The sequence below is a fragment of the Symsagittifera roscoffensis genome, chromosome 7 (genome assembly GCF_963678635.1).
Source record: "Symsagittifera roscoffensis chromosome 7, txSymRosc1.1, whole genome shotgun sequence".
Taxonomy (NCBI): Eukaryota; Metazoa; Xenacoelomorpha; order Acoela; family Convolutidae; genus Symsagittifera; species Symsagittifera roscoffensis.
In genome coordinates this window covers 10926682-10941609 of record NC_087068.1, presented here as the reverse complement: position 1 = coordinate 10941609, position 14928 = coordinate 10926682, and the positions used below count along the sequence as shown (strand labels likewise).

General features: G+C 33.9%; 3 protein-coding genes across 3 annotated transcripts in view; 1 reads left to right on the top strand and 2 right to left on the bottom strand.

Moving 5' to 3' along the window:
- LOC134851470 (clathrin heavy chain 1-like) overlaps window positions 1-14928 on the bottom strand; it is a 519829-nt gene that overhangs the window by 468868 nt on the left and 36033 nt on the right. The window lies entirely within an intron of this gene.
- The window catches only part of LOC134851472 (eukaryotic translation initiation factor 2-alpha kinase 3-like), a 98730-nt gene that overhangs the window by 47773 nt on the left and 36029 nt on the right, over window positions 1-14928 (bottom strand). The gene's annotated exons all lie outside the window — the stretch shown is intronic.
- The window catches only part of LOC134851890 (transferrin-like), a 36872-nt gene that overhangs the window by 4787 nt on the left and 17157 nt on the right, over window positions 1-14928 (top strand). Inside the window, exons 3-9 of the mRNA XM_063868165.1 lie at window positions 611-742; window positions 1764-1886; window positions 4915-5070; window positions 9661-9891; window positions 13235-13367; window positions 13832-13989; window positions 14744-14923. Of these exons, the coding sequence (XP_063724235.1) occupies window positions 619-742; window positions 1764-1886; window positions 4915-5070; window positions 9661-9891; window positions 13235-13367; window positions 13832-13989; window positions 14744-14923 (1105 nt within the window). The 5' untranslated portion in view covers window positions 611-618. The remainder of the gene's footprint in view (window positions 1-610; window positions 743-1763; window positions 1887-4914; window positions 5071-9660; window positions 9892-13234; window positions 13368-13831; window positions 13990-14743; window positions 14924-14928) is intronic.

The window sequence follows — 14928 nt, the reverse complement described above, 5'->3', positions numbered from 1 at the left end:
AAAATTTTGACCAAAAAAATGCGTTTTTTGGCGCGCGCTCCTCAAAGTAAGTATATATTGGCGCCCAAGGCGCCTTTAGAAAATTTTTAGGGTGTGTCACCAAATATGGATATCTCAAAATAGTACAAAGGGGGAGCCTTTGGGTCGGCTGGGGGTCGAATCCCTGAGGGAAGGGCGTCCGTCCACCCCCCCCCCCCCCTAAATCCGCCCCTGCGTATGAACCTGTTGGAAATTGTAGGATAAGAAGTTTTTCATATATGAAAATTGTATGACTAGGAGTTTTGGTCAAGCTGGGAATGTTCAAATGAGTTTAAAAGGAGGAAATCCAGTTTGTTTTTTCATGTTGAGTTAATTTGAAACTAAAGGCCGTACTTATAAACGCAAGTTATTCCAGCTACAAACAAATCCAGTTGAGATCCTATATCCAAAACATATTTTAAGAGCTGTAGCTTGTGATGTTTCGCTTGAACAATTTATGGGATTTCAGTTCGCACTTGGTTCACTGCTTTCACATTATAAGCCATTGGAAAAAAAACTGAAATGGAAGTCATATTTTAAATGTGTAGCTTTAATAAACTGGACTAATTTATTTAATTTTAAATCAATTTAGTTATATAGATGTCAAAATCAATTGGATTTTGGCCAAATCAGCAGATTATGGATGTCTTTTTGCAGCGTTTTGTTTGCATTCTGCTGCTATCATTATGCCTCATAACTTCTCTAGCTTTGTCTTCAGTTGAAAGTAAGTCAACAGAAATGCTCAAAAAGTCTTCTTTTTTCGTTAATCTTCAGTTGTGCAGTTTGCTTTTGGTCATTTGGAATTTAAATTTGAAAACCTTATTTTTTCTGAGAAATCGTTTCATAGTTTAATCATCGCAGAATTCATAAACGTTCAATGGCTTGCCAAAGAATTTTTGACGGGGGCGGTTTTTTGAAAAATTTGTGTCAACTACTCCTTTCGGATCAACCGTACAATCTATCTCTCCCCCCCCTAAGTGACCTACCGTAGAATGCCCTCCCCAAGCATGTATTAAGTCTGAAAATTATTTCTGTATATGCATTTCATACAAACGCGCAAATAAAATTGGTTTTTACATCTTTTTTCCATGCGGGATTGCATTTGTATGCTGTTAATTACGCAAATCAATGTTTTCATTTCAATTTTCTTTAGTGATACGGCCATTTTGAACGAATCTAGACTATAATCAAAGTAATCTTATGAAAATTCCATATTTTCCCCTAAATCGATATGAGGGAGGGGATTGTAAGGTTCGTCTCTCCTTTCTCTTGAAGAAATAAAATTATCCCTTTGGTGCCAAAATAATCCCAAAGATATTTTCCAACAGCCATTTTTCAACCTTCAGATTTTTTGGTGTTATTTTTGCCGCAAGATCTTGAGGGGGAGGCGAGGATACGCTGGAAAATTGAACCAAAAATGCTCAGAAACGGCTTTTTTTTCAGAAAAAAAAACGTGTTATGCAATGTGTGCCTAGCATGAACGATTTAATATGCCGCGGAGCTCAAAAAATTTGAAATATCTGACCTAACTAATAAAAAATCTGACAATATTGCAAAAACTGGTATCTCCTGTGAACGCCACTGATAAAAACTGAATTAAAACTAAATATTTGTTAATGACCTTCTCTAACTTTTGTCGGCTGTCATCCTCTGTGTTTTTCCTTGTCAACATTTGCTGTCGCAATTACGAAATATTTCAACTATGTGCACTATTCACGACTTGGGTTGTTTTATGTCTTTGTCAGCTCCTCTGAGGTGGTGTGTGAACTCTGATTTGGAGGAGGAGAAATGCAGGGCCATGTCCAATGCATTCACAGCCCACAAACTCAAACCAACCATACTCTGTGTACTCTCCGCAACCACTGAAGGTATCAACACAGGCGAGGATCTAGGAATTCCTCCAGGGGGAGGGGCGGATTTCGAAATTTTTGTCGACCTTTTTTTCTCACTATAACTCCTAACTCACTATAAACAACCCATTTACTTTGACCAAATTTTCTGCGCCGCAGGCAAAATTAAAAAAAACAGGCCAAAAAGGCGTTTTTAGGCAATTTTTGCCTCCCTAAATCCGCTACTGTAATAGGCGTCGGTCATTTTAAAATTAATCAAGAGCAATATTTATTAATTGAAGCCCTTGGTTCAAACTAAACTGTTGGAGCCCACCACCAATCATATTCGAGGATTGTCACTTCCATTTTTTATATCTTGTCAATTACGAGTTTGGGCTGCTTCAGTGAATAGACATTAAAAGAAGAATCCCTCATGTCAAGAGGGCCAAATGCCCGAAATTGATAGTTCCAATAAGAATGAAGTTTTGAAAATTCTGACGAATTAAGCTGAAAACCCTCAGGCTTGTCAAATTAGCATTTTTACACTAGCCAGATGCTCTTATCCAATTTCCTTCCACATTTCAGTTTTCCTTTTTCTCAGTTGACTTACGTGTTATAATGGCTGAATGCGTTATGTTAGGATGTAAGGTAAAAAGGACAAATATGTTCGCAATAGTTAACTTGTTCACCATGCAAACCTTCATTGCATTTTGAAAACGTAAAAATAGTTTTTTCAAAACTGAAGTTCAAAATTGGGGGGAGGGAGTGGAAAAGCGCCTAGTGAGCGTAGTATTGTAACATGACTCTACTTCTTGTGCTATAATCACAATCTGTAGCTTTGTTAATTTCATAGCATCTGTTTTTTGCCTTAAATGTGAATAGTGTTCGAGTAGTATTGAGCGACCGTGGGGCAGATGGAAGTACGTGAGACTTATAATGCATTTGTCGGAGCTTTTACGCCGCGCTTAACAATCTTTTCATTTTTTCTGGAATTTTTGCTGCAAAGCATCGGCAATTTTTATCATCTATAGCTGCATCATTGATAGCTTATGTTAGATATTTTCAAGGGCTGATGGTGCAGATGCGAGAACGTGAGACGCCAGTTCTCGAGATCATAGTTTCGAACCTATACATAGCGAAAGTGTTACTTTTTTGAGGTTTATTTCTACTTTTTTTTCACTGTTTAGAGCTGCTTGTTGTCGTTTTCTCGCTACTGTTTGTGAAGTACAGCTTGGCCTCTATGTTGACATATATAGACACATATTTTCATCGCGACGCCTTCTAAAACCCTACTGTTTCGGAATGCGAATGTTCCGAAATTTTTGCGAAAGAACGCGAACCTTGCAGCAGTCTTGCAAGATTTGCATACATAATTAGGAAAGCAAAATCTTGCGGGAATCTCGTTCGATATAACGCCCGGAGGCTATATTCGCAGTAAAAAGTTTTATTGTACAGTCCAAAATTGTAATGGGAATCCAATTTGATGGAAAACTTAGTTTTTCGTTTTAGTTTTTCGCATTTGTCGTTCGTTAAAATTCTCTGATTTGGGGGCTGTCTGTTTCACAGTTTTAATTTGTCGCCTTGGTCTTTTTTGAAATTTCCTTAACTAGAGGCTTACCATACAATTACCGCTTATTATACAATTTCCACATATGAAAATTTAAAATCTTATGACGACCTATTTTTACATTGCTCCAAAAAAAAACCGAAATTAAAAAATCGAAATTTCAGGGAACAGTTTTTCGTCTATTTTAGTCGCAATATTAGTTTTATTCTAAAAAAAACATTTGTGCACGCAAAAATGTTATTTTTTGTCTATAACGTATTCAAAGCTAAATTTTTCATACAAATGAAATAAGATTGACTATGATTTTTGTGCGAATCCATTTATGTCAACAAATATGTTTAGCAAAACTCGAAAAAAAATTTTTTTTCAATTAACAAAAAAATGCTACTCATTTCATTTTCATGTATGAAAAATTGTTTGTCATAGATTTCATATTTTTATTGTACGTATGGAATTAGATGAAATTGTATGAGAAGAAGTTATTCATATATGAAAATTGTATCATGAGAATTGTTGGTCAACCCGGGTAAGTTGATAATTTTAACGCTTAAAATAATCATTTCATTTTCTGTCAGTTGTACTTGCAACAGAGATAATTTTTGTGAATATTTTATTCTGACAGATGAAATGCTATTCAAAAATTCAATTTTACGCTTCTTTTGCCAGTTAATTTGACTGATGTCAATTATAAATAATGTTCGAAGTATAAGAAAAAGCGGTCAATTTTGCGCTGACCTATTATATGCGCAGGAAAAAATATAAAAACGAAAAAAACTATCTCATTTTGTGGATGGTTTTTAACAAACCCTAAATCTCAAAAACTTATCGATGAAATAGTTTAAAAAAGCGGCACCATTTCGCTTTGGGATCGCTCTGCTGCTATTGGATAGTTTTGATGTGATTATCAAACAGCTTGCTTTTTCTCAATCAAAAATTCTGAAAAAAATCAAACATTCTGCTCATTTCATCTGGAAGTTTGAATGAAAAGTTTACTGGAACAAAATGAAAACTGAATCTGAAAAAGTATCTGAGAATTCAAGCGAGTAAAGCAAGCAAGCATGCTTATCACAGAAGGATAAGTCATAAAATTTTAATTTAACTTCAAATTTCAAGTTGAATTGCAAAAAAAGTCAAAAAAAAATTCGGCAAAAAAAAAGAAAAAAAACTTTAGAAAATTTTTGTTTTTTTTTCTGCTCATTTTTTAAACAAAAACCGTTGCTTGATTTGCTTAAGTTACTCTGATTAGAGAATATGGTTCCTTTTTAGGTTTTCCTCAGATCCTTTCATCACACCACTCACAAAAGACAATACTACTTTGTGAGGAAACATGAAAAAAATTAAAATGTATCTTTTAAGAATGTGGTCGGATCATTCGGCTCTACTTGGACAGCAACCGGCTATCCTTCTTTTTTTGGATAGTTTTTGTAAATAATAGACAAAATGTTCTCTCCTTGAAAACAAATTATTGTTATTAATTTACTCGTCGATCCCTTTTCCCAGTCTCCTCGTCCTCCCCCTCATCCGGTCACTCTGCATGTCTTCGAACTCTGGCCAAAGGAGAGGCGGATGTGACGTCAGTGAAGGGCGTGGAAGTGGGCGTGGCCTCAAAGAAGTTCCGACTGCAGGGCATCATGGCAGAGAATTACCCTGGACCTGGTGAGTACAAAAAAAAACCAACTAAATGAACTTTACAAAAATAGCCGGCTGCTGTATAAAAAGTATATTGCGACCGCAGTAGCGATAAAAAAACTCTTAAACTGAAATTTTCCAAAAAATATCCAGAAAACGCCCCCTTCCAACGATTCGACGCCCGAACTACCCAAAGGGTCCCACCTTTGGTTTTATTTTACGACATCAATTTTCGACCAATCTACCCTGAAACTTTTCCAAAAGGTCTTTTAGTGCCATTTTTTCAAATTTTTCTGTAAAGATTGTAGAAAATTGTCAATTTAGAAAATTATAAAGAAAAAAATTGTCAAACTGGAAATTTATAGTGTTTTGAAAGAGCTGCGTGAATCAATTTGGCCATCTTAAAAAAGTTCAACAGCAGTCTAGATCCGTTCCTGCTGTATAGTATTTTATATTAACCAATCGTGATCAGTTACTAAAGCCTAAATACATTTTGTATCCTCAGTAATTAAATTGGCAAGACCGCTTTTTTATAAATTGAATCAAAGCTGCTCACAATCTAACCTCTCTTAAGCCAGTGTTTCCGAATTTGATTTTTCTGAATTCTCAGTGGAATAAGAAATAGTCATCGATCCGTTTTTCTCTAAATAGGTTAGTTATTGAAAAAAAAGTCATTCATAAAAAGTTTTTTAAATTTAAAGTGCTTGAAAGAGATGTTTTTTCCCACAAATTCGATAGTTCGAAAACTTTCAAAAAAAATTAAAGAATTTTTCGGTTTGTTTCCCTGAGTTCATTTGCACATGTTTCTGACTGTCTGTTGTATAGGTCGTGAAAATTTTTTGCTGGAAATTCAGTTTATCTACGTGGTAACTGCCTTTCAAATTCTGGTTTTCCTCATTTAAGAAAATCCTAGGTTATTGTGTTTGAAAACAAAACACAAGATTTCAAAATGGAAATCAGTTTTTTTTTTGTTTTTTCAATAATGGAAGAAATTCCGATCATGCAACTTCATAGCATGGAAAAAATGCTTGTCATAAATATTAATCATAAAAAAGCTGCTTATAGCATTTGATACAATTTTTGATATAAAAAGAATGTAAAAAAGCTTGTTATTTAATTCCAGAGTGTGAACAAAAATGTCTATAAGGAAGTTCAATTGTATGGAAAATGGAAAATGCTTATCATAAATTGTAATAATAAAAAAGTTGCTTATTGCATTTGATACAATTTTTGATAAAAAAATTTAAAAAAGCTCGTTATTTAATTCCAGAGTGTGAACAAAAATGTCTATAAGGAAGTTTCATTGTATGGAAAACGCTTATCATAACTTGTAAAAATAAAAAAGTTGCTTAAAGCAATTGATACAGTTTTTGATATAAAAAGAATGTAAAAAAGTTTGTCATTTAATTCCAGAGTGTGAACAAAAATGTCTATACGGAAGATTCATTGTATGGAAAATGCTTATCCTAAATTGTAATAATAAACAAGTTGGTTATTGCATTTGATACAATTTTTGATATAAGAAAATTTAAAAAAGCTCGTTATTTAATTCCAGAGTGTGAATAAAAATGTCTAACAGGAAGTTTCATTCTATGGAAAAATGCCTGTTATGCTTTTTCAGAAAACTTTTTTTGTTTGTTCATGCTATGTTTTTTCATGCATGAATCATGCTATGAAATTGTATTTGAGGTTTTCATGTAAAATTTTTTCATGCTATGAAATTGTAAAGTTTTTTCATGCCATGAAATTGTAATTGATTTTTCTTTGTTTTGTATAATTGTATAATAAGCAGTTTTTGTCAGCCCGTATAGTTTTGATCAATTGGGAGCTGACTTGTCCAGTTAAAAATAGATATTTGGTTAACCTTGAGGTAAAATTTTAATTTAAAAAAAAGTTTAAAAAGCTTCTGCCATTTGATAACATTTTTTATATGAAAAGAATGTAAAAAAAGCGCGTTATTTAGTTCAAGAGTAGGAACAAAAATGTCTATAATGAAGTTTCATTGTATGGAAAAATGATTGTTATGCTTTTTCATAAAAAATTTTTGTTCTATGAAATTGTATGACAAATGTTTTTTTTTCATATTATTAAATTGTATGATAAGGGTTTTTCAATATGAACGTGTATTTGATTTTTGTTGGTGTAATTGTATAACAAGCAGGTTTTGTCAGCCCGGGTAGTTTCGATCAATTGGGAGCTGACTTGCCCAGTTGAACATAGGTATTTGGTTAACCTTGAGGTAAAACTTTATTTAAAAAATGCTTATGCCATTTGATACAATTTTTGATATAAAAAGAATGTAAAAAGCTCGTTATTTAATTCCGGAGTGTGAACAAAAATGTCTATAATGAAGTTACATTCTATGGAAAAATGCTTGTTATGCTTTCTCATGAAAATTTTTTGTTCTATGGAAGTGTATGACAATTGTTTTTTTTTTCATAATATGAAGTCGGATGACAAGCGTTCTTTTCATGCTATGAAATTGTCAGCGAATTTTTATAGTGTTTTGTATAAACGTTTAATAGACAGTTTTTGTCAGCCCGGGTAGTTCTGATCAATTGGGAGCTAACTTGCCCAGTTGAACATAGGTATTTGGTTAACCTTGAGGTAAAATTTTAATTAAAAAATGCTTATGCAATTTGATACAATTTTTGATATAAAAAGAATGTAAAAAGCTCGTTATTTAATTCCGGAGTGTGAACAAAAATGTCTATAATGAAGTTACATTGTATGGAAAAATGCTTGTTATGCTTTCTCATGAAAATTTTTTGTTCTATGAAATTGTATGACAATTGTTTTTTTTTTTCATATTATGAAGTTGGATGACAAGCGTTCTTTTCATGCTATGAAATTGTCAGCGAATTTTTATAGTGTTTTGTATAAACGTTTAATTGACAGTTTTTGTCAGCCCGGGTAGTTCTGATCAATTGGGAGCTGACTTGTCCAGTTGAACATAGGTATTTAATTACCCTTGAGGTAAAATTTTAAATTTATTGTCGGTGATTTGAATATATATTTTTTTCATAGTTAGGGCAAATCAAAACCATAAATGAAACCAGGATAGCCGGTTACTGTGCAAGTAACACAGATTGTTCCGACCATAGTCTTCAAAAATATTACAAAAATTGTTGTTTTTTTTCAATTAGTAGCGTTTTTTTTTCTGCTCAGTTTTTTTTTTAGAAAAATGACTTAAAAAACTCCAAAACCTAACTTACTCGAATAAAACTACGTTTTCACGGCTTAAATTAAGCATAAATAAGCGTTTATGAGCTTGTTCAGCCTCATCTCAGTATCTTGAAATTGGAATAAAAATTTCAAAACGGTTTTTCTTGACACCGAGAAATATTTTTCAAAGTTTTTAAAATGTTGTTCGAATTACGACTGAAAGGACTTTAATATGATATATCACTCGAACCGAATGAGTTCTCAAACAGAAACCCACGTAGTGTCCGTAGCCATGATTGACGAGAAGACTCCTCGCACATGTCAAGGTCATGTTGTTTAGGGCAGGTCCAAGTCAAGCTATGACAGACGTATAACAAATGCAAGAACGCCAGAAATTCGGGAGAAAACATCGCCAAAATCTGTAGTTGGTTCAAAAATAGTATAAGATATGCAATTACTGAGCTCTGAGATTACTATCGATTAAATCGATTACTTTTGTATTTACACTAGCAATCAGCTTATTGTATTATTACAAGCCATCTTTTTTCTGATATAACTGGCAATTAAAAAAGTTGATTAAAAGTTTTCACTTATTTGGAAATTTCACTGTAGCATGAGAAATTGCATAGCATCGGTTCTCTGCTTCATTTTTGGCTAGTGGTTGATAACTAAAAAGCGTCTGTGGCTGAATGGTTAGTATGTGAGACCCTCAATCGCAAGGTCGCAGGGTCGAATCTAAGACATAGCGGTTTTTGGCTAACTCGTGCTTCATTGTTAATATTTCTTGTTGCGCTTTATAGAGCTGCTTTTTGTCGTGTTTTCGCTAGTGTTTTCGGAGCAAAGCTTCGCCTCGGTGAATATTAAAATTTATTGAAAATATGAATCCTGTCCCAATTAATAGTGTCTCCATTTCACCTGTTTCTCAATTTTTCAGCAAACAAAATCCCCCTTAAACTGTTTAACGTTAATATTTGAATTTCCAAACAAACTCTGGGTCTTTTTTATCAAGTAATTTATCTTTCTAGCAGTATTATACGAAATTTCCCGTCGAATTCCAATACATTGACGTTTACTATGCTTTTGAAAACTTTTAGCAAAAATTTTGTCTTTAAAGACTGAATTTGGCTGTTTTTGAGAAAATTAATTTTTGATCAAATGCTCTTTTTGTTTTATTCCTTAAGTGCTTTTAAAGTATTTGCATCAAAGTTGAACCAAATTTTTTTGTATTCAAGCGTTTACTTGAAAATGAACGAGTTTGCTTTGCACAATTAATGTTTTAAGCATTTAATTCTGGGTCATTGCATTGCATTCATTTGAAATAAATTAACCATGGCCTCTTTCTAATGCATAACCAATGACCTCACACAGAAATATTATGATCATTTGTCCTTAGTGAATATGTTTAGTTGCTTAGTGAAGTCCGAAATTATTTCAAGTTATTTGATATTTCAGGTGACACTATAGCCCCCCTAGACCACTATGCAGTTGCAGTGGCCTGGGCAGATAGCAACATAACGGTAGACACTCTGAAGGGCACGAGGTCATGTCACCCCTCGGTCCACTCCCCCTCTGCCTTCGCCATCCCCCTCTCTGTGCTGCTCAGGAGGGGTCTCATGACTCAGATGGACTGCACGTCCCCACTGGTGTCAGCGGCTGGGTTTTTCGGGAATTCATGCATTCCTGGTGAGAACGTTTTGATACTTTTATTCTTTTTTTTTCCGGGAAAATTTAGATGTTCGTGTTGGCTTTAGTTTCGAACACCCCCTTAAAAAGATGGGAAGGAACTATGGGTTGGCTTGTGTTTTTTCAGCTTGATGTTTTGTCTGTCTCAAAGAAATCTCTTAAAAATCGCAAAGTGCGATATATTCTTAAACCCCTAGTAGTGATTCAGATGTCAAAACATTCGAAAAAGTTGTTTGGTCTGGTTTTTCATTTTTCAGGGTTTATGATTTTTCAGACTAAATGTTTCAGATTAAAATTTCTTCTGGAGTTTTGCCATATTTATTCGATTTTTAAATAGTTAATAAAGCTCATTAGCCCGTTCAGTTTCCCCTCACCGACTAAAATACAACAAAACGCATTCAAAAACTTTAAAAAATGTTGTAAAAGTTAGAATTTTTTCCTATTTTATTATGATTTTTTATTCGATTTTCTTATTTCATAAAACTTCGCGTGATTGGAACATTCTGTGCTAATTGCACAAAACTTAGATGTTCGTGTAGGCTTTAGTTTCGACAACCCCCTTAAAAAGATGGGAAGGAACTATGGGTTGGCTTGTGTTTTTTCAGCTTGATGTTTTGTCTGTCTTAAATAAAGCTCATAAAAAACGTAAAGTGCGATATATTATTAAACCCCTAGTAGTGATTCAGATGTCAAAACATTCGAAAAAGTTGTTTGGTCTGGTTTTTCATTTTTCAGGGCTTATGATTTTTCAGACTAAAAGTTTCAGATTAAAATTTCTTCTGGAGTTTTGCCATATTTATTCTTTTTTTAAATAGTTAATAAAGCTCATTAGCCCGTTCAGTTTCCTCTCACCGACTAAAATACAACAAAACGCATTCAAAAACTTTAAAAAGTGTTGTAAGAATTAGAATTTTTTCCTATTTCATTATGATTTTTTATTCAATTTTCTCATTTCATAAAACTTCGCGTGATTGGTGGAACATTCTGTGCTAATTGCACAAAAACCGTTTTTTTTTGTTTTGCTTTGAATTCATTGCATACATACTTGTTATATTTATATTTTACTGGTTTCTCATGATTGACTAGCAGAACGATGAGCTATTTGTTCCAATGTTCCAACCACAACCACTGAAAATAGGGGAGAAACTTCGTATTCGAGTGCGTTGTAGTTTTTCTTTTTTGTTCCCGTCCATTTGAAAAATGGGGAGGAACTTTGTATTCGGTTGTATTTTAGTTTTTTCTTTTTCCACGCAAAATTAGGTACCACAGAAAATCATCGGACTGGGTTTAGTAACATATCATATTAAAGACTTTTCAGTCGTGATTGGAACCAAGTTAAAAAATTCCAGGAAGTTTTTGCTGGTGTCGAGAAAAACCGGTTTGAAAAACCGGAGCGAATAAAGCAAGCGAGCAGGCTTACAACAGCTAAAATGCCCAATTTATGCCTACTTTCAGACCGTAAAAGTTAATTTTAGTCAGGTAAATCTAATTTTTGGAGTCTTTTAAGCTTAATTTTGGTTTAAAAAAATTTCAAAAGTTTTCTGCAAAAAAGTTTTGAAATTTTTTTTTGAATTTGTTTTCAAGTTTTTCTAGTCATTTTTCTACGCTAATTTTTGTCCATTTTGCCTATACTTCTATGAGTGTCTAATATGCCTAATTTTTATTTATGCGTCAGATCCTTTTATCACGCCAAGCAGAAAAAAAGTACACTTGTTTGGAAAAAAAACTTTCTAAACCGTTTTCTTAAGGTTATGGTCGGAACATTCTGTGCTACTTGCGCAGTAACCGGATCTTCTTGTTTCGTTTTCTTTTTGTCTTCTATGCAAAATCAAGTGCCACAAATCAATATGGGAATGGGCTGAGTGTTACATCATGTTATAGCCCTTTCAAATTGAATTAGAACGAAATTTAAAAATTTACGAAAAACGTACGTCCAAGTATTGAGAAAACAGGTTTAATTTTTTTGATTTTTAGTCTAAGTTCGAGCAAATAAATTCGAGCAGGCTCACAATAGCTTATTTTCCCCCTAATTTAGGCAGTGAAAAAAACGACACTTATTTGAAAAAAAAAACTTTTTCTTTGTATTTTTTTAAACTATGGTCGGAACATTCTGCACTACTTGCACATCAACGGGCCATCCTGGTTTCCTTTTTTTTCCACGCAAAATCAGATACCACAATTTATCGCAAGAAGAAGTTTGATGATAATTCTTTTTACAGCCTTTTCAGTCGTGATTCGAACGATATTTAAAATTTTTCAAAAATGTTATCAGCGTAGAGAAAAACCGGTTTAAAAATTTCGATTTTTGGTCTAATTTCGAGCAAGCGAAGCATGCCAACAGGCCTATAATAAGGATCACAGACGTACAATATGATTTTTATTGCAGGAATATTAATTTTTGAAGCTTTTTTCAGCGTCTTCTTGACAACAAAGAAGTCCTAAGAAAACAAATTTAGGCCTTGGTAACAAAAAAGTCAAAAAACAATTCTAGGATTTAGTTTTGCTTTTGCTTTTTTGCTGATTTTTTTAAAAAAAATAAACTGAAGTCAAATATGCGTAATGTACTCTCTCTTACTACGGAATGTAATTACTTTCTAGACTTTCGTTCAGATTCTTTCATAGCCAAACGAACATAAAATATCACACTAAAATTATCACATTAATATCACACAAAAAGTTGTTTTCTAAAAAAATTTGTGGTCGGAACTTTCTCTTCTTTTTGCACAGCAATCGACTATTTATGTTTTTGTTTTAAAGTTCATTTTTTTCTTCACCTGAAAATTTCTATCAGCAGTTGTTTTCTTTTTCTTTTTCATTGATACCTGAAAATTCCAAGTAACACTGAACACAAAATGTGGTTTTTGTTTGGAAATTGCGATTAAATTTTATATGAGCAGGCAGCTTTACTAGAGCAGGCAGAGGAAAATCCTGAAACTAAATTCGACAATTTATACTCAAAAGCCTATATGACACGTAAAAATTTCTTCACTTTTCAGATGAAAATACATTCCAAATAATTAAGTTCGACGATCATAATGAAAAAACGGTCTTAGACTAAGTAAAATTGAGCTACCTTTTTTCCTGTAAAAGATTGTTAGTTAAGTTAAAAAAATTTAATCCTATATTCTTAGGCTTTTGCCTGCGATAGCTGGGTAGCCTTTACTAGCAATACGTTATGCAATACTCAATATGTTGCTCCCGAAATGATTTTAAAAACTGCATGCAAGTCGCGAATGTGATTATCAGCTATCAAGACGCGAGAAGCTGTTTAATTCCTTATTCGAGTCAGTTTTTTTCTTCATTTTCTTACAGTAGTGCATTCTTAAGCATTCTTTCAATCCAGGCGTTCTGGATATTTCGGCTAATCCTGCTGGTCTGAATGTGAGCAGTCTTTGTTCGTTGTGTGATGGAACAGGCAGTGACAACTGCGCCAGCTCCTCCTACGAGTTCTTCTACGGAGAACAGGGCGCATTCAGGTACCACAATCTGATTTACGGGTGGAATTTAATTTGTAAAAATTGATGGTTTTTTGTACCAATTAGTAGAATGACGGCTAGTGCTTCCCCGGTGTCCAAATATCTGGACCACGTGAGCTTTTCTTCTGTCCCCCTGAACCAAGCGAATGTTCAATTACCCACTAAAATAATTGGCTAAAGAAGAATGTTACAGCCAAGTTCACGATCTCCTCTCTAAATTGTTTTGGGGTGGGGGGGGGGGGGGGGGGGGGTTGTTTGTGCAATTAGGATGAGTCCTCCAATTCCATGAAAAAGAAAAATTTTCCAATGTGTTTTTGAAATGAATATAAATGAAGTTTTAGATTGGTTCTTTCATCAAAGATGCATAATGGCTTGAAGTTTAATTAATCATTATTATTCTTCACAATTCTCAATTTTCAATGCGCTTCGAAAAGAGTTTTAAAATTTGTTGCATTGTTTGTTAGGTGTCTTGTGGGGCTGTCGAGCCAGCCATATTACTCAACTGAAGGAAATCAACAGCAGAAAAGTGGAAGGGCAGACGTCGCTTTTCTGAGACATGACACAATTCTGAAGATGACAGTTACGAGAGAGCAGATCACCAGCAAAGACTTGTCTACGTTGGGTAAGTTTGAAGGATCTACTTAACAATCTCCCCCCTATTGTATCTACTAAAGAATCCCCCCCTTTCTTGAAAGGGGGATTGTTAAGTAGATCCAGGTTGAATTCTAGAGAACGATCCTTTGTCTATGCTGTTAAAAAGCTCTGATGATAGTTGGCTTTTCTTAATAAAGCTCATGTCAGTACTCTAATGCCGGATGGCAGTCTGTATTTAGACAACCGCGTATTCATACTCGTCGGTAAGCAGACAATTACCATATTAACCAATCAGAATCGAGATGAGAAAGCAAATTTACGAAATAAATAAATAGTAATTATTCATTTCTTCCTTGTCTCGATTTTGATTGGTTAATACAGTATTTGTCTTATTACTGACGAGTCTGAATACGCGGTTGTCTAAATACTGATACGTAACCTCTAATGTCATTAATACGGGGGCTATTGAAATGTAGCTTTTAAATTTGACTATCCTTTTTTGTATCAAAAAGACTCACATTTTGTTCAAAGCTTTTTTATGTCTGTTTAAGATATATGATATCTGTCTTTTCTAAGAAACTGTATTTCAATTATTAATTTGATAATGTTGCCCAAAAAACGAGATTTTTTCGAGCGTTCCTTCACTTTTAATTGTGTTTCATTTTTTTGGTATTCTGGACAGCTGCATCACAATGTCTGGTGTTTTTCGTAGTTCAAAATTTGTTGCTTTCCTATTTTCGTTATTTTGAGTTGGCCTTATCACACTGTATTTTGTGATTTAGACCGACTTCGGCTGTTCAACAAGCGACTGCGATCTGAATTCGTGCTTCTCTGTCCCGAGGGGGGATCTGCACCCGTGGAACAGTACTCCACTTGTAACTGGGGTGAAGTGAAGGCCAATCTACTGATGGTACCTGCTCACAGCGAGAGGAAAAAAGAAATCACACAACTAGTAGAGAAAGGTGAG